This window comes from Anastrepha ludens, chromosome 6 (genome assembly GCF_028408465.1).
Source record: "Anastrepha ludens isolate Willacy chromosome 6, idAnaLude1.1, whole genome shotgun sequence".
Taxonomy (NCBI): domain Eukaryota; kingdom Metazoa; phylum Arthropoda; class Insecta; order Diptera; family Tephritidae; genus Anastrepha; species Anastrepha ludens.
This window is the reverse complement of record NC_071502.1, coordinates 35,080,598-35,102,306: the sequence shown is the minus strand read 5'-3', so window position 1 is coordinate 35,102,306 and position 21,709 is coordinate 35,080,598. Positions and strand designations below refer to the sequence as shown.

The window sequence follows — 21,709 nt, the reverse complement described above, 5'->3', positions numbered from 1 at the left end:
GCAATTTCGATTTTTTTTTTTTTTTGTCTCTAAATTGTCAAAATTTTCTCAAGTTACTCTCGACTGTCAAACTGTTGTATTTATTATAATAAATCCCCCTTGTTATCTACTTACCTTGGTTTTATAAAAGAAAATTGAAAAAAGGTACTAGCTGTCAAAAAAGGAGAAAAACTGTTGGCGTAGCTGCGTCCAGACAGTTATAAAAACAATACACTTTTAAGCAACCGCTGTTAGTCTTATGTTGCACAAATTACTTCCTTTGCTCATTTGCCAAATTCACTGTTTTCGAAAAATCGTACACAGAAAGCAAAAAGAGAATTGTGAATTCATTAGTGAAAAAATGTGATTGTATTTTCTATTTTTATACCGAATAAAATTATAATATAATTTTGCAAACGTCGTCAAAAAAATTAAAAAAAAAAAATTATGCTCGGTGCTGCCATAATGCAACTCTGTCATAATATGACGTAATTATTGCGCTAGAAAAGATATCTTCAAAGGTTGAAAATTTATATTACAATTTTGTTTGGAATACAACACAACCGATTTTTGAGTTACAAAATTTAAAAAATTTCATATGAGACGAGTATATTAAGGAAGGAAATAAATATTTATTAGACATTTAATTTTCCGAAATGTTCAATTGCCATGTTGTTATTGGCTAACCTTTGTTTTACTTTGTTTTAAGCAAATAGGGTAGTGAAAAAACATAATTTTTACTCTTTTCGTGGGGGCCATATAGAAACCCTAGGAAGTTGAGACTGTCATAGTTAGAATGGTGGGTACTTACTCTTTCTAATGTGAGGACTGAAAGGTGCCACGCCCCCTTCTCCTACCATCCAAATACATTTTAGTAGTAATGGATAGTTTAGCCGTTTGTTTAATCCAAAAATGTGTCTTGAAATGGAAAAATAGTAAAATTTTGAAATGAAAATAGCAAATTTTTTAATTAATTATAACGTTAAGAGTGAATAGATTGCTTGTCAACACTAATATAATATATAGAGATATGTAAAGCAAGTGGCTATTAATACAGTAACAAGACAAGTAAACAAAGTGTTTAATTTCTTTTAGTCAAATAAGTGTGCGCCAAGTTCTTATTCTAATCTGTTTAATACACTTTGGAATGTAAAGCAACCCTGATGCAAGCGTTACCAGGCTAAAGGTAGAGCCTAACCAAGGCGAATCTACTAAAGGTGGTGTTGGTAAATCAGCTGATTTGTGTTTTTTTCGCCGTGTCATGTGCCTGTCAGCTCAGAATGAAACAAGGCGAATTCATTATTTATTTTCTAGTTTCCCAATACTTTGCTTTGACAATCAAACGTTCTGAACATTGTCGTTCCCACGACAGTCGGTTTCACTTTACCGGAACGACCCGGATTTATATCCGGCCAAGGACTGTCACTTCAGCAGCATTCCCCGTACATGTATGGGGAATGTTTATGCTCGTACAACAACAACATTGTTGTTGGTCTAGTGCCGCCACCTTTAATGAATACGCCTTGAACTCAAGTTTAATCAATTTTTTTACATTTTACTTCGCTAAATACCATCGCAAAATAATTGTATCTGTATATACACAAATAAACAAGTGAAAACGCTCGAAAATGGTTGGGTTTTTAGGCTGAGAGTGCAAAATTAATCGAAATATTCCCTATGATTTTTTCACAACATGTAAACATTTTCATTAATCTTGTTAAGAAAGTAATTCTTACCACTAGAATATAAACACTTCACCATTTTCCCCTTGTCAATTTACTCAAAAATATCAAAACGGCAACGCTAAAAACATTGCTCAAGAAGGTATCTTCATTTATCTTCTCGTTTGTGGGCATTGTAAACAAATATTTTAAATTAATACAGGACGCAAACTTGTCCTAAACAATCATATAATGGCGAAAACGAGTGAGTCCGTAGAAATTGGTCCCCGACGAAAGAGTACAGTATGGACAAGAGAAAAGATTACCCAGTTAATTGAGTTGTACCGGCAACATGATTGCTTATGGAATCATTACACTGAGGCATATAAAAACAAAGAAAAGCGAACAAAAGCTATTGAGGATATATGCTCAAATTTACGCATCACAAAAATGGATTTTGGAAAAAAGATTCATAACTTGCGCAATCAGTTCAACTCGGAGATGAAAAAACTTGAACGAAGAGTTGAGGAAACAGGAGACGACACTGAGTCAAAAACAGAAGGTTGTCGGTGGAAACATTTCCAAGCCCTTAAATTTCTTCGAGATGTAATTGAGCCTCGTCCTGGCGGCTATCAATCTAAAATGCGTAGAATGGATTCAAATATAAAGTATGATATAACAAGCGAAGACGAAACTGAGCAACAAAGTACAAAACCAGCCAATGTACAAAATTCTAATGACACTTTAGAGCAAATTACACAGTATCAATTTGAAGATTCGATTATGGTCAGCGATTATGAAGTAGGCGTTGTTGATCACGTATCGCCAAGCAGAACCAAAAACTGCAATGCACAAAGAAATGAAAGTACGACTTCAATGTTGGTGATCGGGAGCAAAGGCAGCCATTATCTTCCATCCAAACAAGCAAGCCAACGCATCAAATGCAACGAAGACCGTAATAGAGTTTGTAATAAACAAGACAAAATATCCCCGCAGCGACTGAAATCTCAATGTCAGGAAATAACTATTGAAGATTCACAGCATGAGCAAGCCACCAACTACTACCATAATACCAAGGGAGATCAATGTGGGCAAAACACTAGCGACATAGTAAGTAAAAAAGGTTTAGATGACACCTGTATGATCCTAAGATCACGAGACCAATGGGACGCTTTTGGGGAATTGATTGCTACAGAATTTCGTCATCTCAATTCCGATACATCACGAAAGAAGCTCAAGCGTAAGATAATGCAAGCCATGCTGGAAGTTGGCGAAGAAGACGATCTGATTTCTATATGAATTGTAAGAATTAAAACTTGTTAAGTAATAATAAATAGATATAATGGGTTATTCAATAGGTGCGCTTCAACTTTTTTCCGATAGGGAGGGCGAACGACGCAATATTTTTTATTTTTCGCTTGTCATTTGTAAACTTCATTAGTATACATTTCATCATGGAACGCTACACACTTGAGCAAAGATTGCAAATCGTGCAATTTTTTTATGAAAATAATCGTTCTGTTGCTGCTACTTTAAGAGCATTACAGCCATTTTACGGTCCATTTAACAAGCTGTCCCGTTTTGGGGTTATGTGAAGTCATTGATCTACAGTAACAAGCCGGCGACGATTTGAGAGCTCAGAGCCAATATTGAACGCGAAATTGCTGGAATTTCGGCTGATTTATGCAAAAGAGTGGTCGAAAATTGGGTTCAACGATTGGACTTCGCAAAACGTGCACGCGGTGGTCATGCAAAAGAAATCGAATTTCATACTTAAATGTATATGTTCAAACTCGATAATAAAAAAAAAATTAGTTAAAAAAGTCAAACCGTTTGTGTTTTATTCAAAAAAGTTCAAAAGTTGAAGCGCTCTTACTGAAAACCCCTATATATCGCTCTAATATGCTGCTTTTTAAATAGTGATAGTATCTGTTTTCTAAAGATGGCTTATCTACCGTTGTGTGAATCGAAGCACTATTTTATTCCTTTCATTTGTCATACGCTAATAGCAGTAATACAGACAAAAAACCTTCTCATGTATGATATCATATTTTGTTTTTGTTTGTTAAAATTTTTGTAATGGTCTAATCTAATAAAAAATAAGACAAGAGACTAAAAGCCGTTGTTTATACTAAAAGTATCCAAAAAATATTAAATCTATTAAAATTTCCTAAAATTGAGGCATTAGATGTTTAAACTTCTTTGATATGATTTTTAATTGAAATGGAAATTGAATAATTCTGAAAGGAATTCATACACGCACTAAGGTAGTAGTGTGGATATTGCCAAATACTTTTAATCTTCTATTTTGAATCTTACACGGATTTATAGCCGGCCAAGTATTGTCACTCCAGCAGCATTCCCCAAACATTTAGCAATTCTGAGCAACCAGTGCTTTTCTAGAGCAACAACAAGATGTACAACACACAAATTAGGGAATAACAAAGACGATGGACACTTTGACATTTAAACCAAAAAATCGGAAGAAAATAACAAAGCTATAGCGAAGTCACGTTGTGTGGAATAGTAGTGTTGAGACAAGGTAATCCGACTTATATTAAGAACAAATTCATAAAAATCTATTTAAGGTAACATATTTGAATTTTTAGAACAGATAGTAAGTTTTACTGTGGTATATAAGTACATGTGTAGCCATGACGGCCTCCGTAGCCGAGTGGGTTGATGCGTGACTAGCATTCGAAATGCAGAGAGAACGTAGGTTCGAATCTCGGTGAGAGACCAAAATGAAGAAAAAGTTGTTTCTAATAGCGGTCGCTCTTCGGCAGGCAATGGCAAACTTCCGAGAATATTTCTGCCATGAAAAAGCTCCTCATTCAAAATATCTGCCGTTCGGAGTCGGCTTGAAACTGTAGGTTCCTCCATTTGTGGAACAACATCAAGACACACGCCACAAATAGGAGAAGGAGCTCGGCCAAACACTCAAAAAATGTGTATGCGTAAATTATATATTATAATATATATATATATATATATATATGTGTACAGGGCCGTAGAGAGCATATACGGGCCCCGGGGGAGAATTGAAAATGCGGGCCCTTTTCAATTATGTCAAATTCATATAATTCGAATTTCTCGAGGGGCCCGGACCCCTCTCAGAACTCCGGGCGCGGGGTAATAAATCAGAAAAAATACAGATGAAAGGAAAAGTATACATTAATTGTTTGACACTCATTTTTGCTTTATTACTGCTGCATAGCGCCTTTGCATTGACATTATTAAACCTCTAAAGTGTTCAACTGGCATGGATTCTCATGTTGCCCTGGTATTTTCAAATAACTGATGCAAATTTGTTATATTTTGCGTACTGAGTGCATTTCTTGCGTAGTTCCAAAGATGTTCTGCTGGATTTAAGTCGGCACTCGAAGATGCCCAATCCAGAACAGTGATCAAATTGCCTTCAAAAAACTTGTTTGCCACACGAGAAGTGTGCTGCGGATCATTGTCTTGTCGAAATTTCCAAATCCCTGGTAAATTCTCTTCCGCATAAGGTAGCATAACATTTTAAAGTATCTGATCGTACTTGAACGCATCTATATTACCTTCAATACGATAAATTGACACACCATTCCGCAAAAAGCAGCCCCAAACAGTTATTGACCCTCCCCCATTGGTGCGACGAAATTCCCACCCTCTCGACCAATTCTAATTCTTCTCGTTTCATCGCTGAATAAAATATAAAGTCACTTATTTTGAGTCCAGGTTATGTGCTCTCGAGGAAACTAAATTCGGCATTGTTGTTGTGATGCTGTGACCAACGGCCTTTGTTGTTGTTGTAGCAGCATAAACATTCGTCATACTTACATACGGGGAATGCTGCTGGAGTGACAGTCCTTGGCCGAATATAAATCCGGGTCGTTTCGGTAACGTAGAACCGACTGTCGTGGAAACGGCCTCTTCTGTGCCAGTACACCGTGAAGCTCTGCTTCTACCAATCGAAGAGCAATTGTTCTTTTCGTTACTGGCTTTTCCAAGTGAATACAAATTTCTCAATGGATATCAGCAGCATTGTTCCAGGAATCCTGTTTTGACAATCTAACGATGCCCGATTAAGGACTGTAGCATTCCTCGTACATCTAGGAGGAATGTTTATGCTGCTACAACGACAAATAAATGAATCGCTTCGTACTACTTATAAGATTCAGCAGGTGAAAATATGTAAACCTGTCTAATTAGCAGCACATATCAGAAGGTGTTGAAATGGTCCCATCTTATCCTCCAGACAGCTCCTCCAAAAGGAAATCGAAGTAATGTCAAGTCCTACAAAATTAGTGTTGCAGCATTGTTAGAAGTTACCTCGAGCATCTCTAATCCACTAGTGATCAGACCTTGAGTTTTGAGACCTTTTACCTTAATTAGGTTTATTAAACTCATTCATGGGTATACTGAATTAAAAACAATCCTGTTGAAATATCCATCACTTTACCACTTTTCTAAATGAACCCAACAGTAATTAAAACATTTGACGAAATAAGTTACATAGTATGTAAATTTCTTTGAGTGAGATCTCCTTTGCACAGAATTAGATATGTATGTGCATGCACATATGTATAAGTAAAACACAAACTTTTGTATAACATATTTATAATTTAAAATTCATTTCTTGAATACAAACATGTTTTTGCATAAGGTAGTCACAGAACATATGAATGCAATCTTCCAATTTCCTTTGAATTATCACACGATTAGAGAAGGTAAAATATTCACTTGACTTCCTTAACTTGCAATCCTGGTGGCAAAGATTGCTTGATTTTCTCGGCCTTCTCTTTGTCTTGCACCACCAAAGTGTACAAGAATCGAGAACAACGAATCTTGAACTTAGTATTAGAAGGGTTCTTCTTAATTTTTACAGCACGCGCATCGGGGCGACGGGCCTTGTTCAAGAAATCTTTCACTTCCTTAATTTCACGCGGCATCTGTTACAAGAATACAAATTTTTCATTCAGTAAAACTTCATTTGATAAAAACTTTTATTTATTACACTTACTTTGCACTTTTATGGCAAAATTTAAGAAAATCAATTTCGCCGAAGAAGAAAACCAACCAATGTTGACGTTTCCCACGTTTCGAAAGAAAGAAGGTGGGCATTTTTAAAATGGAGTCGCTACAACTTCCGTCTGTCAAAATGACATCTGGAAAGATATTTCCAATAAACAGTGATGTTGAAAGCTGGAAGTATATCTGAAGTAACCGGGACGTTACACAATCAATTTTCGCTCAAACAATAATCAAGGAGCTGACCCATGTGCTCATTTAGTTATCATTTCTTTCTTAAAACACTATGTTTTGGTGCTAATAAAAAATAAAATAACAGCAGGTTCACTTTTCACGGTGTAAAAAATAAGGTGACCTTTAAAAAACAGCTACTTTTCGAATAGATTTCGGCAACCAATGATGTCAACACTGCAGATAAGCAAACAAAAGGAAGAGATGTTTCTTGTTGATAAATATTCAGTAAATGGATTGGTATTATTATAATTTTAAGATGTGTCTTTCATAAATTGCACAAACTTATAAAAATGAAATGCGCCGTGTTAAATTGTGAAAGTACGAATTATAAAAACACCTTTTTTGTGTCGATGGCACTAAGGCAAGAAAGGGTATATTCAATAACGCATTATAATGCGCAACGTACTTTTACAGTGTTGGCAATGCGTTCAGAAATGCAAATATGGCAGTACTGCAAATGCATCGCGTTCCAAAACGCCATTTTTGTATCAAACGTCGCGCATTATTTGCAGGAAAAATTTTAATACTGCCAATCTATCAATTGCAACACTTGTCACACTGGCAGTGCTGCCAGCGCTGCAATTACTGCGCATTTATAATGCGTTTCTGACAATAACCAAAATCCGCGTGTATATAATTTCTTGTGTTTGGCGGTTTCCATTGCTTCTCTTACTGTTCCCCTTCACAAACAATTGATTTCCCTTCCATTTTGTTAGGTGCTGACGTCACAGCGAATTCGGAGGCGCAATATTGTATTACATAATTCTTGATGGTCTGAGGCCCTATACTCCAATAGGAGATAAAGAAAACGATAATGATGATTCTTGGTGTATTTATTTAAGTATATATATGACATTTTAAGTACATAATTAGTTCAATTTTTATTGTTATTAAGGTTATTATCAAACTGATTTGGCTAATCTAACTCTATAGCATATAATCACATACGCAGGACACTCACTTTATGCCTCTACATACGTCTACGTATCCCGTCAAAAGCTCAATTTCTAAACCTTGCGAAAACAAAAACAAAATGCAAGCAGGGGGGGAAAAACTGATGTGAAGACTTTATTATCATTCGTGCTTTAGCGGCATATCATTTTCATTATTGTGTCAATTTAACAATTACATACTCACTGATTTCATCACAAACTAATAACTTTGCAAACAAAATTTATAATATTATTTATTTTCCGCGCTGACGTGATGTCAGTTTGCCTATGGCGCCACTTTTGAATTCTCTACATCGTCAGGAATCCGGAGATTTCAGTGTTTATATCCATGATCTTCGTCGTTTTCTGTTTGCAACTCCCTAGCCAATACCTGTTGTCAAATATGTACTATTATCGATTCCAAAGAAGTTAGACAAAAACTGATTTTATTCATATATTTCAATTTTATACAAAATTATTCTCCCGAAAAAGTCTGTGCTTGATGGGAATAAGAACTTAATCTTCGCTGCTTCTTTATTTGACACAGGCAGCTTTAATGGAAAAGTCTGAGGAGAGTTTACATCCTCTGGGTAGAATGTTTCTTCTACAATAAGTTCACCATCCATCCTTTGAATGTTAACTGATAAAGGTTTTGCAACAAATCCACCCTGAAACTGTAGCAAAAATTTTGTGATTGCTTGCGGCTCCTTAAAATTGATTACTACCCATTGTGGAGTACCCTAGAAGTAAAAATGTAGTTATTAGATGCATCTTAATAAAGACAGAGATGAAAAAATGCATGTAAGAAAAAAAAAAAACATGGGCTTAGGTGTACGGATAATTCTAAATTTAGATCCATTCTGTTCGCTCAGATTCACCCAAGGTTAAGTACTGTCTAAGTTCGTTCTCCAACGAGGGGATGACACGCAAAGAATGCAGAGTATTTATATACAGAGGAATATAGATAGATTGGTTAAACCAAGAATGTGAGATTACAAGATAAGGCTATTCGAAGCACAATTGTGCGTAAATTTAGCTCCCACGCCATAGGGGACTTGACAGCACGTCGCTGTTGGGGTGTGTCGAAATTGATTTCTTACATACATATCTCCAACACAATTTCAGTTTTTGACGACCTCTGTTGCAAAGAAACTCCTATCACATACCTTATTACGACAGCAAATCAGTTAATTCGCTGAGAGCCGATTAAGGGTTGGATGTTGGGCCCACCTGTGCATTCTATACATCGTGGATTAAACCAGAAAAATACACTTATTTTACATATAATCGCGTAAACACAATTACGGCGAAAGGCAACACATTCGGCTACGGCGGCAACCATGGGCAACATTCCAAGAAAACCAATCAATCAACACTAATGACATGTCATCTGAGGACTTTTGAAATGCAACTTACAGGTTTTTGCACAAAGATACTTTCTTGAACTGGTATTGTAACCACCGTATAAACAAAATTGAATTAACATTTTTAGACATCATCTAAAATTATAGTCGTTGCATTAGAAAAAACCCAGTGCCGATTACGAAGCGCCTTAGTGATGCAAAATACTACTTTTACAGAATTTCTTTTTGTGTATAAATTTTATACAATTGGCAAGAATTTCGTTACGTTTGGAATATTAATATTGGGTTCAAAACGCGTCCATTTGTTTCCATATCGACAGTTTTGGCACCCGGGCCGTAAACTAAACAGCTCTTTTAATTCATCACGTTTATCTCAAAAAATATTTTAATACCAACTAATATGTATGTATAAACGTAATCAGACACTTGCTTCACTAGAATTCCACGAGGTGTCCTCCACCGAGTCAAACATGTGCTGCTTTCCGAATTGTTTCACATCTTTGCCTTGTACAGAGCTAACGCTTGGATTGCAAAAACACAAAGAGATATGTTAATTTTTTGAAATTAACTTCAAAATAATTGTACAACCTGCATACGAAATTCACTTTTTCTAATAAGTTCATAGCAAAGGTAAACAAAACAACTAATAATGTGATTTATTAATCGCTGTAAATAAGTAACCGATAAACTTTCGCAAGAAATAAATTTGCTGAATGGCCACACTTGTAATATCGGATTCAAGGCGAATCCACATAATGTGAATTCGCTATAGCTCCTGACACGATTTTTTTTGGCGATTTGCTAGTTGGACTGTCAAAGTGCCCTGCTTCTTTGTTATTGCCTTATTTGTATGTTTATATACAGGCCCGACGAGAGGTGTGGGGGATCGGGTACTGTTTCCCCCGGGCCCGGAGTTCTCAGAGGGGCCCGGACTCCAGAGTAATTCGAATTATATGAATTAGACATAATTGGAAAGGGCCCGCATTTGCAATTTTCCCCCGGGGCCCGGATATATATATATAATTGGCCCGTACACCCTTTTGGGTGTTTGGCCGAGCTCCTCATCCTATTTGTGGTGTGCGCCTTGATGTTGTTCCACAAATGGAGGGACCTACAGTTTCAAGCCGACTCCGAACGGCAGATATTTTTGTGAGGAGCTTTTTCATGGCAGAAATACACTCTGAGGTTTCCCATTGCCTGCCGAGGGGAGACCGCTATTGGAAAAATGTTTTTCTTAATTTTAGTGTTTCACCGAGATTCGAACCGACGTTCTCTCTGTGAATTGCGAATGGTAGTCACGCACCAACCCATTCGGCTATGGCGGCCGTATTTATTATAAAGTTCATAAAAATCACTGGAAAGGCGTTTCCATCACGGCCGTCTTCAAGACAGTTGCATGCGGCCGTTCTAAACTAAATGTGTATGGTTTTATCGGTTTTACGGCTTTTGTTGTTACCTCTGTGGTGTCTCAAGGCAATATGATATATTAATGACATCGCGTCCTGTTCAATAATTTAGATAATTTTCTATAAGTCGATGATGTGAAACATCTAAAATTTTTCCAACTTCCAGTTATATTTTAAACAAAAATAGCTTTGTTAACTTTGTGTGGTTTTTGATTTTTATAATCACATATGATATATTATTCCAAAGGTATATAGAATACTAGCCATTTTCTAGCCATATTAATGACATCGCGTCCTGTTCAATAATTTAGATAATTTTCTATAAGTCGATGATGTGAAACATCTAAAATTTTTCCAACTTCCAGTTATATTTTAAACAAAAATAGCTTTGTTAACTTTGTGTGGTTTTTGATTTTTATAATCACATATGATATATTATTCCAAAGGTATATAGAATACTAGCCATTTTTTTACTTCAAGGATCCGTAGCAGTAATTTAGACGCTTAGTAACTTTATTTCGTCTGGAAGATTTTTTTTTCATATCATAAACTCAATAAACTCTGGATTTAATTTAGTCTTAAATACCTCCATAATTTTTTGTACTCTAGTCTGTAATATTGCAATATCATCATAGAGTGAATAAATTGAAAATTTAAATTGAAATTGAAAATTTTAATACCACAATCTTTTGTTGAGACATTCTCTTGTTGTTGTTCGAGTGCCACCACCTTGCATGAATTCGCCGTGATTCATTATCGAGAAGAAAGTATCGAGTATTCACTAATGGGAATTGTAGTCTGTTTAACGTTTTATCTTATCTATAGCTATATGTTGTATTAATGTATACAAATTGGCATATAGTACATATATTATTAAAATCGAATGTTAGGAGTGTATATTTATGTATATATTGCGGAAAATTACTGAAAAATCAAAGCTTTCTCTAAATTCGGCAGACGTAAAATAAAGATGATTAAGGCGATTTTAGTTTTCAACAATCATGGGAAGCCGAGGCTTTCCAAGTTCTACCAATACTTCGTGAGTTGGCGTTAGTTTATATTTTAATTATTTATATTTAATGCATGTTACCAATTTTAGAATGAAGATATGCAGCAACAGATAATAAAAGAGACTTTTCAGCTTGTCTCGAAACGAGAGGATAACGTATGCAATTTTTTAGAAGGTGGAAGGTGAGTGAAAAAAAAAGAAAAATGATTTTTAATAATCCTCTAATATATTTAAAATCTTTTAGTCTTATCGGTGGCTCAGACTACAAACTGATATATCGCCATTATGCTACGCTCTATTTTGTCTTTTGTGTTGACTCATCTGAAAGTGAGTTGGGTATTTTAGATTTAATACAAGTTTTTGTGGAAACCTTAGACAAGTGCTTTGAAAATGTTTGTGAGCTAGATTTGATTTTCCATGCTGATGCAGTGCATCACATCTTAGCTGAGCTTGTAATGGGCGGAATGGTACTTCAAACAAATATGACTGATATACTAGCACGAATAGAAGAACAAAACAAACTAGTGAAGCAGGAAGTAAGACAAATTTAAAATAAAATGACAAACTAAATACAATTTGATTTTAGGCGGGTATTTCGGCGGCCCCAGCTCGTGCTGTAAGTGCCGTCAAAAGCATGAACATTCCACAACAAATAAAGGATATTAAGCTTCCCGATTTACCTCAAGCGATCAAGGACTTGAAGTTCTGACCGAGCCAAAGTTCGGCCTCAGACATTTTGGAATCTTTTGTTTCCAGCAATCTACCATCTTCATCAATAAGTTCGGCAACGTTCGCTGCATTTTCGACCACGGATGTAGATTATTATACGTTTTTACGTCAGAATACATACGAGCTCATTGATGACGAAAATTCTGTAAGCAATTTATCTACACCTTGCTTTACTTCAACTAGTTACAACTCGGATTACTATCAACGGGAAACCGGGAAGAAAATAGAAGCAGTGCTTTATACAAATCTAAATAAGGACGTCGATAGTTCCTTACCGAACGAACATATAATGAACACCAACGTAGGAATGGAGACTAGCATGAAGTTAGTAAAACAGGCATTTGATAAAGGTAACGAAGCTGCTCATAAGCAAAAGAAAAACAAAAAAGACGTCAAGTATCTCTAATTTGCAAGACTAACTGAGCTAAATAAATATTCTCCAAAAAAAATAATTAATACCTTTTCACCATTCACTAATTGCTTCTTATAAAAACGTTCACGTTAATACCTTCAATATTATCGATCGATGAAGATGTTTTATTTGCTATAAACGCGTATCTTTGATTATATAAAGTTTTATGGAGGCCTACTTTAAGAAAATAGCTGTTGCCTGCGTAACAATAATCAAAATAAATAAATTATGTTATAGGTAATTTAAATCTAAGACTAATCATGAAGGTGGGGCGGAAAAATATAAAAAGTAATTTTAACTTTAAACTCATGCGTTCGGTTTATTATCTAAGAATCGTAATCAGACGAGATCAAATTACGTAGAAACATCAACTCTGATTTAATTAGAAGTGAATTTAAATTTTTTCCTAGTCACATTCCCTGCTACGAATGATATTAGTCGTGGTCGATAGCACAAAAATTTGTTATAGTTATTCCTCACGGTGGGGAGGATACAGAAGAAACTGACCAACAAAAGATAGCGTTTCCACGACAGTCAGTTATATGTTACCGAAACGACCCGGATTTATATCCGGCCAACGAATGTCACTCCAGCAGCATTCCCCGTATGTAAGTATGGGGAATGTTTATGCTGCTACAACAACAACCAACAAAAGACTGTTAACCGGGTCTCAGCGGTTTTGAGAGAATCTGCTAATTTGCTGACGTAACAGGGGATTTCGGTTTGTCAACTAATATAAGACGGTTCTTGCTTAGGTCCATTGGCAACGAAAATGCAGATTTCCTAGATCTATCGACAACTGACCATGATGACAACGCTTAGTATAGCATCGATCTAATCCTAGAGATCTCCGCATACGGGTCTCAACGAGGATTTCAGGATACAAGTTCACAAAAAGGAGCTGTAATGCGCAGTAAGATAAAACGTAAGGGTAACTTCTCTCACAAGCACCATTTAATCTGTAATTTCTGCAACTAAATTCTTAGCCACAGTTTTACCAGTTGTACCATAGAAATCAGACTAAACTCAACGTGGAAGTCGTAGGAGCCAAATTTTTGACAGTAAATGACTGAATTCTTGACAGACAAAATTGATAGAGTTTTCTTCTTCTCCGCGTACACCACAGCAATATGAAATACACTTCGTTAATGGAACAGGAACCCAAAGTCCACCTACACTTGGGGTGCAAAAACTGATCACATTTTATAAGCCAGTCGGCCCGTGATGATTGACTCTGTCATTGTCATTCGTCGAGGTTATGTTCATGGTCCTTAAATAACTGTTTTGTGTCATACCCAGCTATGCGATGGAGACCAGTACCACAAACGGCAAGCAAGCAAAAGGGCATAGAATGCAGAATTACTCTCGAGACTGAAGTTGATAATATTTATATTGCAATATCTTCTGTCTATAAAAATTCGGTAGGGAACGCAGAGGTGTGGCCAACATCAGCTCTTAGCGACTTTGAGGGAATCAGGTGATTATCTGACGCAAGCGAGACCTTGACAGCTGTGTGCTTAGGAAAAAACTGAGATTGTGTTGGTGATATACAAAAGAAATCAACACAGCTTCTGCTCATGTAACTTTGGTGCGCCTAAATAACGACTGATTGGAAGGATGTGTGAATACGTGTGAAATAGGCGGGTCGAATTCTGTTGCCGAGTTATCGGCGACGTGGCAAGCGAAGTTACTCCTATAATTTTGCTTCGTATTGTCAATATTTCCTACACAACTAAAGATGTGTTAAATGTACCTATGAATATATTTAGTTCTGCTCCCTACAAAATGTTTTGTAATTATTACAAACTACCACGTGTTAGATGCGGTTAAGTCATCGGTCGTCATCATCAATCTCACCCAACGTAAGCCCAATAACAAAAAATTTATAGAGCAAAGATAATCAATTATATTGTGCAGGAAATATGTTCGCCAACAAAAATTAACAATCACTGTTTTGCAAACCGATTTACGTTTTGTGAAATTTGCACTTGAAAGAAAGTGCTGATTAGTTTTCCTCCATCTGTTTTTGCTTTTTGTTTTTATTATTTGCGAATTTTGCGTTCGTTAACATATTTTGGTATTCTGGAGAGAGGAATTTTGCTTACGTTTTTGATTTTTATTGCTGGCTGGTGGTGGCTAATTCTCTTGCCCAACAACCATCGCGCATATGTATGAGCCATAGGTGGGCACTTTGCAGTAACAGTAAGAATGCAGTAAATATAATATTTTACTGATATTGCAATTTAATTTTCATTACCAGTAAACTTTTACTGATTACTGAAAAAAATTTGCATTACCAGTACACTTTTACTGATTACTGAAAAAAATTGCAGTAAAAATATTTTTTTACTGATTACTGAAAAAAAATTGCAGTAAAAATATTTTTTTACTGATTACTGAAAAAAATTTCAGTAAAAATATTTTTTTACTGATTACTGAAAAAAAATTACAGTAAAAATATTTTTTTACTGATTACTGAAAAAAATTTCAGTAAAAATATTTTTTTACTGATTACTGAAAAAAAATTGCAGTAAAAATATTTTTTTACTGATTACTGAAAAAAATTGCAGTAAAAATATTTTTTTACTGATTACTGAAAAAAATGCAGTAAAAATATTGTTGATTTGCTATTAGCTATTAGCCTTTCTTAACACAAGCATTTCAAAATTTGCATCGCTGAGTTTTTGCCTTCTAGACTGATTTACAATTCCAGCGAATGAAAACAACCGTTCTACAGGTGCAGATGACGGTAACGGGGTATTATATTTTAAAAATACGTTTTTAATAGCCTGATATTTATTTAGGCAACTTGTTGTTTCTTCTCGTTCGGCCAGGTATAAGAGCGTTTTTTGAAGATAATTTTCCGAGTCAGTGGAACCACATTGTATGCTTATATCTATTTAAGTAAATATATGCATAAAACAAATATTTAATTGAAAACCAAGTGTAAAAAGTTTACCATTACTTTCATCCCCGAAGTCAAAAAATGTTTTTTGAGGGGGTTGAGGTAGAATACGAGTTTTGGCACAGGCTACTTTTCCATACTTGACCACATACATGTTGAACATTTTTTTAACTTCCTCTTCTGTTTGCGTTTTAGCTGTTTCTAAAAGAGCTTTCACAAATCGCAACTTAATGTCAGGGACAGAAATAGCGGCAATAACAGCATCCCAAGCGTCAGGCTGAATCAGGAAGTACTTTTCAAATCTTTTAAGCAAAGCTTCATGCAATTTTTTGCTACTTTCGGTTAAATACTTAAAACTTTTAGGCTCCAAACGACGCATTTTTATTCTTAAGGACACTATAGTGGGTATGAAATAACCAAAATACATGGTCTTTTCACCCTGAAGGAAGTCGATTGCTTCTGCAATAGGTCTCATAAGCTTTACGTATTCCTCTAAGTACTCAAGCTCACCACTGAGAATGGTAGGAATTTTTAAACGGAAACACAATTCCGCTAAATTGGTTTTGTGCTCCAATAACTTATTTACGGAATCATAAAGCGAGTTCCACCTTGTTATGCATGGAGTTATTAAATTCGCATTCATCACTCCATTAACTATTTCTGCAAATTTCGGTCTATTGCATTTATTCCAAAGTTGTGTGCATCTGTGCAGTAAGAAAATATGTAAATATAAAAAATTTCAATTAAATTGAAGGATTTTTTGCCTTTGGAAAGATCTTTTGTGAATATCTTTTATATCCTGACTTGAAGAATTCATAATTTTGTTGAAATCGGTTGAAGCCAAAAGATTTAGAGTGTGGCTCGCACAAGGAAAATGTTTCGACAGACGTGGAGTTACAGATCGAAATTGAGGACCTGAAACAATTGTCGAGGCATCTGAATCGGAGTCAGTGTAAGTTTCCTCATCACTGTCATGCTCATTTATAGATCCTAAATCATTGTAAATCATTAATTCAATATATTGACTGGGAATAAATACGTGTATCTGATATATATATTTTACATAAATGATTGAATTTCGTGATGAGAGTGTATTACATTTTGACTTCCAATAAACAGTAAATATTATACTGATAATGCAAATCAAATTATATTATCAGTAATTTTACTGCAATTTTTTCAGTAATCAGTAAAAAAATATTTTTACTGCAATTTTTTTCCAGTAATCAGTAAAAAAATATTTTTACTGAAATTTTTTTCAGTAATCAGTAAAAAAATATTTTTACTGCAATTTTTTTCAGTAATCAGTAAAAGTGTACTGGTAATGCAAATTTTTTTCAGTAATCAGTAAAAAAATATTTTTACTGAAATTTTTTTCAGTAATCAGTAAAAAAATATTTTTACTGCAATTTTTTTTCAGTAATCAGTAAAAAAATATTTTTACTGCAATTTTTTTCAGTAATCAGTAAAAGTGTACTGGTAATGCAAATTTTTTTCAGTAATCAGTAAAATTTTACTGCTTACTGCTATTTGTAATGCAGTAAATTTATAATGCAGTGTGCCCACCTATGGTATGAGCATGAATATTCTTTTACATACAGAGGTATGTAAGTACAGCGTTTGAAAAACCATGCTTATACTCGTATTATATACTTTTACGTACCTATAGAGATATGCAGGTTTTTTGGTCCATCGCCAATATTAAGACAAATCAGAGAGAAATTTAGAAATTTTTATTTTATAATTTATATGTGTATGTATGTATATGAATATGTGACATTTACCATTCAATAATAAGCATTTCTAAATAAGCACATTACATACAGGGGCTATCTGAATTTTGAATTTGTAAACGTTTTGTCCAATAGGTAAGTGATAAATAATATACATATGTATGTACATATAATATGCTTAACTGCTCGCTTTACTTTAAAAATTATTGAAATGTTTTTTTTTTTATTTTATCTAAAAGTTAAATAAATTTAAAACTAAAGGTTTAAAACCGTGTTGCCTATTTAGGTAAATTATTTTTTACATGCCAAAACAGAGACTTTGATCGGTCAAAATAAGAGACTTTGATTAGCCAAGTAAAAGTATCTGTTATGCAAGTAATTTAACTACAACCCATAAATTACTCTTATTTATTACAATTAACAAGAAATTTGATGGAATTGCACTGAATTTCGAAATTATGTGGAATATAATTTGTAAAGTGCATCATCGCCATTTTTTTTATCTATAAATAAAAAATATATGTACTCATATTTCACAGACCATTCTAAATATATAAAAAACGTGTTAAATGCCTCGACTTACGTAACAATAAATTGTAAAGTGTTTAAATCTTTAACGTACTTGTAGTCCAGGAAGGAAATATTGATTCTTGCGACAGTCGGTTCTATGTGACCTGATTTACATTTGGCTAAGAGCAGCCACTTCAGTAGCATTTTCTAAAAGTTTGTGGAGAATATTTTAAAATGCTTCATGGACTGAGTAGTTGCTTCTGTACAGTAACAATCAATCACAAATGGTGGGCGTCACTTTTATATGGTTCTTCTTCTCTTCAATCAAAAAACCTAATCAGTAACGAATGCCATAGGAGAAACCTAGCAAAGCACCCATTAAAGGATGTAAGCGCCAATTGTATATAGATCAATAACAAAAACTGTAATGAACAATATTTGTGCATCATTTCCGTGCAAAATGAATGACTATTGTATTTCATTTTTCAAATTACCAAAAAATTGCTCATTCCCACGGCAGACGGCTATATGTTACCGGAAGAATCGGAATTCATATCCGAGCAAGGAATGTCACTCCAACAGCATTCGCCAAACGTTTATGGGGGGGTTTTTATACTCTTATGACAACCACATCAGCCAAAGCTTGGTTAAATTTTGCACAACCCCTTTCAGATCTTCCCGTTTGCAAGTCTACATTTCTCAAAATCCTTTACATTAATTTTGACTTGCGGTATTTTTCAATACTTGCTGAAAATTTACAAAAACAAAAAAAAAAGCCGTTTGCAATTTAGTGTACATTTCTTAAAATCCTTTACATTCATTCTAACTTGCGGCATTTTTCAATAATGCTGAAAATTTACAACAAAAAAAAATTATCTACACAAGGACAAACATATTGTATGTGTATAAAGATTGAATATATGTTTACAAAGAAGCTATTAGGATTTAAATGGTTAACAAACTTTATACAACAATAATTTGCATTTGACTTGATCAATTCTCATTTTCTTAATTAAGGATTGAATATTATTAAAAAATTGCAGTTTTTTGTATTACGGTTTGCATTTAAAATAATATATTTCAATAGCAATCAGTGTTGGTTACTCTTAAACAGTTTTTTCTTTTTTCCAGTTTCAGACAAATCCAAATAATAATACTAAAAATGTGACTGAATATTTTACTTTATAACATAACTGGTTATAAGAGGAAAAAAAAATATCATATACTTATGTATATATATATATCTTTTATATCCCATCGCTCAACAGTTTGTAGTATATAATACATATTTAAGCATACGCATTTTTAATCAGTATAAACGCGCTAATGTTTTACTTATCTTGACTACCGTAAATTATTATGCGTTTTGAGATGCTTTTTTAAATGATCGCTACGCATAAATCGTCGCTCACAAGCAACACATGCAAAAGGTTTCTCCCCAGTATGCGTGCGAAGGTGACGATTTAGATCATCCTGGCGTTTAAATGATTTCGGGCATAACTTACATCGCCAGGGACGATGTGGATCATAAGCATTTTCCGATATTTCTTTTCTGAGCTCTGGCCATTCCATAAATGCACTGGCTTCAGATTCAACAGGTACACTTTCTACTTTCTGCGCAATGGTACTCTCTTTCTTTTTTATTGGAGTAATGGAGGTGGAGTAATGCAATGTAGACTTTTGTTCGGGTTTAGATTCTTCAGCGACAAGGGCCGATAATTCAGAAGACAGTGGATATTCCGATCCCGAACTAACGGAATTTCTCTCTGATGTTGTATAAGAATTTGTTTCTGTGGAAGTATCAGCTGGCACTACTTGGTATTCATTGCTGTTTTCAGGTCGTTCTAATTTTATCTTTATGGGCTTATGGTCGAGTAGGACATTATTAGTGAGATCTTCAGCCCCAAATATTGCATCGGTTTCAGATGATTTTACTGATTCTGTTTTACCACAATTTTCACCAAGCGATGCCATGAAGTGTAGACCTTTAATATATTGCTCAGGTTCTGTTACGTATTCACTGTCCTCGAAACTGTTATTTGATTGGGATGATTCATTTAGGTATTGCCCTTTTTTTGCACGGTTTCCATCTGTTTGAGTGCGTGGCTTCTTAGTGCCATTGACGCTATTTTGCATCTGTTTGGCATGAGTAGCAAGGTGCTTAGTGAGATGATCACTGCGTGAAAATTTTTTTGTGCACTGCAAAATTATAATTAATAATTTAACCATTTGTTTTTATTGTAAAAAAACAAATTTTTATGTTACTTCAAACCTGTATGCATTCGAAAGGCTTTTCTCCTGTATGCGTTCTCACATGTCGGTTAAGCTCATCGGATCTAGTGAAACCCTTCCCACAATTTAATTCCGAACATACAAATGGTTTAATACCAGTGTGCCAAGTTAAATGGGAACGTAAATGCGAACTTTTTCCATAGCTTTTTGTGCAATTTTCATAGGGGCAAGCAAATCTTCGCTTCGGATCGACTGGATTCGGAACTGGCATTAGTTTTATAGTAGGTGTAAGACGAATTTTAGGACCATAGGTGTCTTCAGTGATAATTGCATCAACTGAATTTGATATAGTATGTGGAGTATCGTTTATATCTTCTGGGGGTTCGTGTTTTATTTCTGCCTGCAAACCTAGAACGATTGAAACCGATCCCTTATTGTCTATACTAGTTTGATTAAATATTTTACCGTCACTCCCACATATACTCGTTGGTAACACCGGTGTTGCAGCTGACGTCATCTCTTGTGGCGTGGGCGTGTCATTTAATGAAGCCGACATTTTGGTCAATACTTTCAACTTAATTTTGCTGAAATATTAAAATGAAACAGTAACATTTTTTTAATAAACCCTTTAATAATCTTTTAAGCTCTGTCAATACCTTTTTATTTTGAAATGATATACGACGGAACCAAAAATTTCTTGCGTCGCTACTTTTCAGTAGGCGTACCCGTTTGTTTTTATTACTGTTGCTGACCGCCTCCCCCACTTCTTATACAAACAATTTTACGCCTTTATTTTAAAGGTACAAATTTAACCATTTCCTACTCACAGCACAACAGTCAAGTACCAGCAGCCAAATTGCGTTTGTACACTATATACAATACACTCCGCCTTATTAAATAACTTTGCTAAATTTGTGGGCGCCTATATAATATAAAATTACTTAGGACAGAGAAATTACCAAAATTTACTCTGTACGGCTGCACTACACTTAGCACAACCAGCATTGCCAGCATAGCTATAAATTTTTAGTTTCAAGTTCGTTTACACTGTCGTATTTTCTGCTTAAGTAGGTTAGGGTGACGAAACTGCATTTTCACTCTCGTGGAATCTACCATAAATATATCTTACGATATAAAATTAAAAAACTTTAGGGTCTTTGATTTATTAGATTGGTACGGGCAGGTGCTAGTTATATTTGTAAGTAAAAAGTGCAATATTGCTATTCTGCTTTATACTTAAGATTATAGCTTTAAGTTTTAACAAAAAGCAGTTTTGCAACAAATGTAGAGCAAGTATGAGAATATAGTTTTAATATCCTTCTTTTGTTACTTCCTTTCATTTTACGAATAAAAATATTTGAGATTTGTTCTGATTTTCTCTTTAATACTTTTAATGATTTCGATAGAAGAGAAATCTCCGACTACTTTCACAAAAAAAGTCATTACTTAATCATTTATGCTCAAGGTTGGATTTTTCCTGAAACTTTGGACCAGGTCCTGTAAAGTCTGTAGATTTGATTCGTAAGCGACAGTTGATCTCCCCACCGAATTGTTATATTGGTGGAATCGATATCAACTGTATATCAATCA

The 21,709-nt window shown here is 34.7% G+C and overlaps 5 protein-coding genes across 10 annotated transcripts; 2 read left to right on the top strand and 3 right to left on the bottom strand.

Annotated features, from left to right (window-relative positions):
* Nucleotides 1-1,365: 1,365 nt before the first annotated feature.
* Nucleotides 1,366-3,760, top strand: LOC128867838 (uncharacterized). Of its 2 annotated transcripts, none has more exons than XM_054109382.1 (2): nucleotides 1,366-2,942; nucleotides 3,561-3,760. In XM_054109382.1, the coding sequence occupies exon 1, from the start codon at nucleotides 1,893-1,895 to the stop codon at nucleotides 2,937-2,939; it is 1,047 nt and encodes a 348-aa protein (XP_053965357.1). In that variant the 5' UTR covers nucleotides 1,366-1,892; the 3' UTR covers nucleotides 2,940-2,942; nucleotides 3,561-3,760. The 2 variants fall into 2 exon arrangements, with proteins under 2 accessions (XP_053965357.1, XP_053965356.1); XM_054109381.1 differs by lacking the exon at nucleotides 3,561-3,760 and adding an exon at nucleotides 2,999-3,244.
* A 2,465-nt stretch (nucleotides 3,761-6,225) lies between these two features.
* Nucleotides 6,226-6,756, bottom strand: LOC128866426 (60S ribosomal protein L38). The gene is made up of 2 exons (XM_054107145.1): nucleotides 6,646-6,756; nucleotides 6,226-6,574 (listed from the first exon to the last, which is right to left on the bottom strand). Exon 2 carries the CDS (start codon nucleotides 6,572-6,574, stop codon nucleotides 6,362-6,364), a length of 213 nt encoding a protein of 70 aa, XP_053963120.1. The 5' UTR covers nucleotides 6,646-6,756; the 3' UTR covers nucleotides 6,226-6,361.
* Nucleotides 6,757-8,237: 1,481 nt separating this feature from the next.
* Nucleotides 8,238-9,870, bottom strand: LOC128865818 (nuclear receptor 2C2-associated protein). 2 transcript variants are annotated; one of them, XM_054106180.1, is made up of 3 exons: nucleotides 9,772-9,870; nucleotides 9,614-9,704; nucleotides 8,238-8,559 (listed from the first exon to the last, which is right to left on the bottom strand). In XM_054106180.1, the coding sequence occupies exons 1-3, from the start codon at nucleotides 9,804-9,806 to the stop codon at nucleotides 8,266-8,268; spliced, it is 420 nt and encodes a 139-aa protein (XP_053962155.1). In that variant the 5' UTR covers nucleotides 9,807-9,870; the 3' UTR covers nucleotides 8,238-8,265. The 2 variants fall into 2 exon arrangements, with proteins under 2 accessions (XP_053962155.1, XP_053962156.1); XM_054106181.1 differs by having other exon boundaries at nucleotides 9,614-9,698; nucleotides 9,772-9,847.
* A 1,536-nt stretch (nucleotides 9,871-11,406) lies between these two features.
* LOC128865817 (AP-3 complex subunit sigma-1) lies at nucleotides 11,407-12,986 on the top strand. The gene is made up of 4 exons (XM_054106179.1): nucleotides 11,407-11,628; nucleotides 11,689-11,780; nucleotides 11,843-12,134; nucleotides 12,185-12,986. Exons 1-4 carry the CDS (start codon nucleotides 11,560-11,562, stop codon nucleotides 12,305-12,307), a joined length of 576 nt encoding a protein of 191 aa, XP_053962154.1. The 5' UTR covers nucleotides 11,407-11,559; the 3' UTR covers nucleotides 12,308-12,986.
* A 4,970-nt stretch (nucleotides 12,987-17,956) lies between these two features.
* On the bottom strand, nucleotides 17,957-21,123 carry LOC128865816 (zinc finger protein 93). Of its 4 annotated transcripts, none has more exons than XR_008454899.1 (4): nucleotides 20,776-21,123; nucleotides 20,160-20,703; nucleotides 18,382-20,086; nucleotides 17,957-18,309 (listed from the first exon to the last, which is right to left on the bottom strand). XR_008454899.1 is itself a non-coding variant. In XM_054106178.1 (4 exons), the coding sequence occupies exons 2-4, from the start codon at nucleotides 20,673-20,675 to the stop codon at nucleotides 19,232-19,234; spliced, it is 1,314 nt and encodes a 437-aa protein (XP_053962153.1). In that variant the 5' UTR covers nucleotides 20,676-20,703; nucleotides 20,776-21,123; the 3' UTR covers nucleotides 17,957-19,231. The 4 variants fall into 4 exon arrangements, 3 of the variants coding, with proteins under 3 accessions (XP_053962153.1, XP_053962152.1, XP_053962151.1); XM_054106178.1 differs by having other exon boundaries at nucleotides 17,957-20,086; nucleotides 20,160-20,527; nucleotides 20,585-20,703; XM_054106177.1 differs by having other exon boundaries at nucleotides 17,957-20,086; nucleotides 20,776-20,882; nucleotides 20,947-21,123.
* Nucleotides 21,124-21,709: the final 586 nt, after the last annotated feature.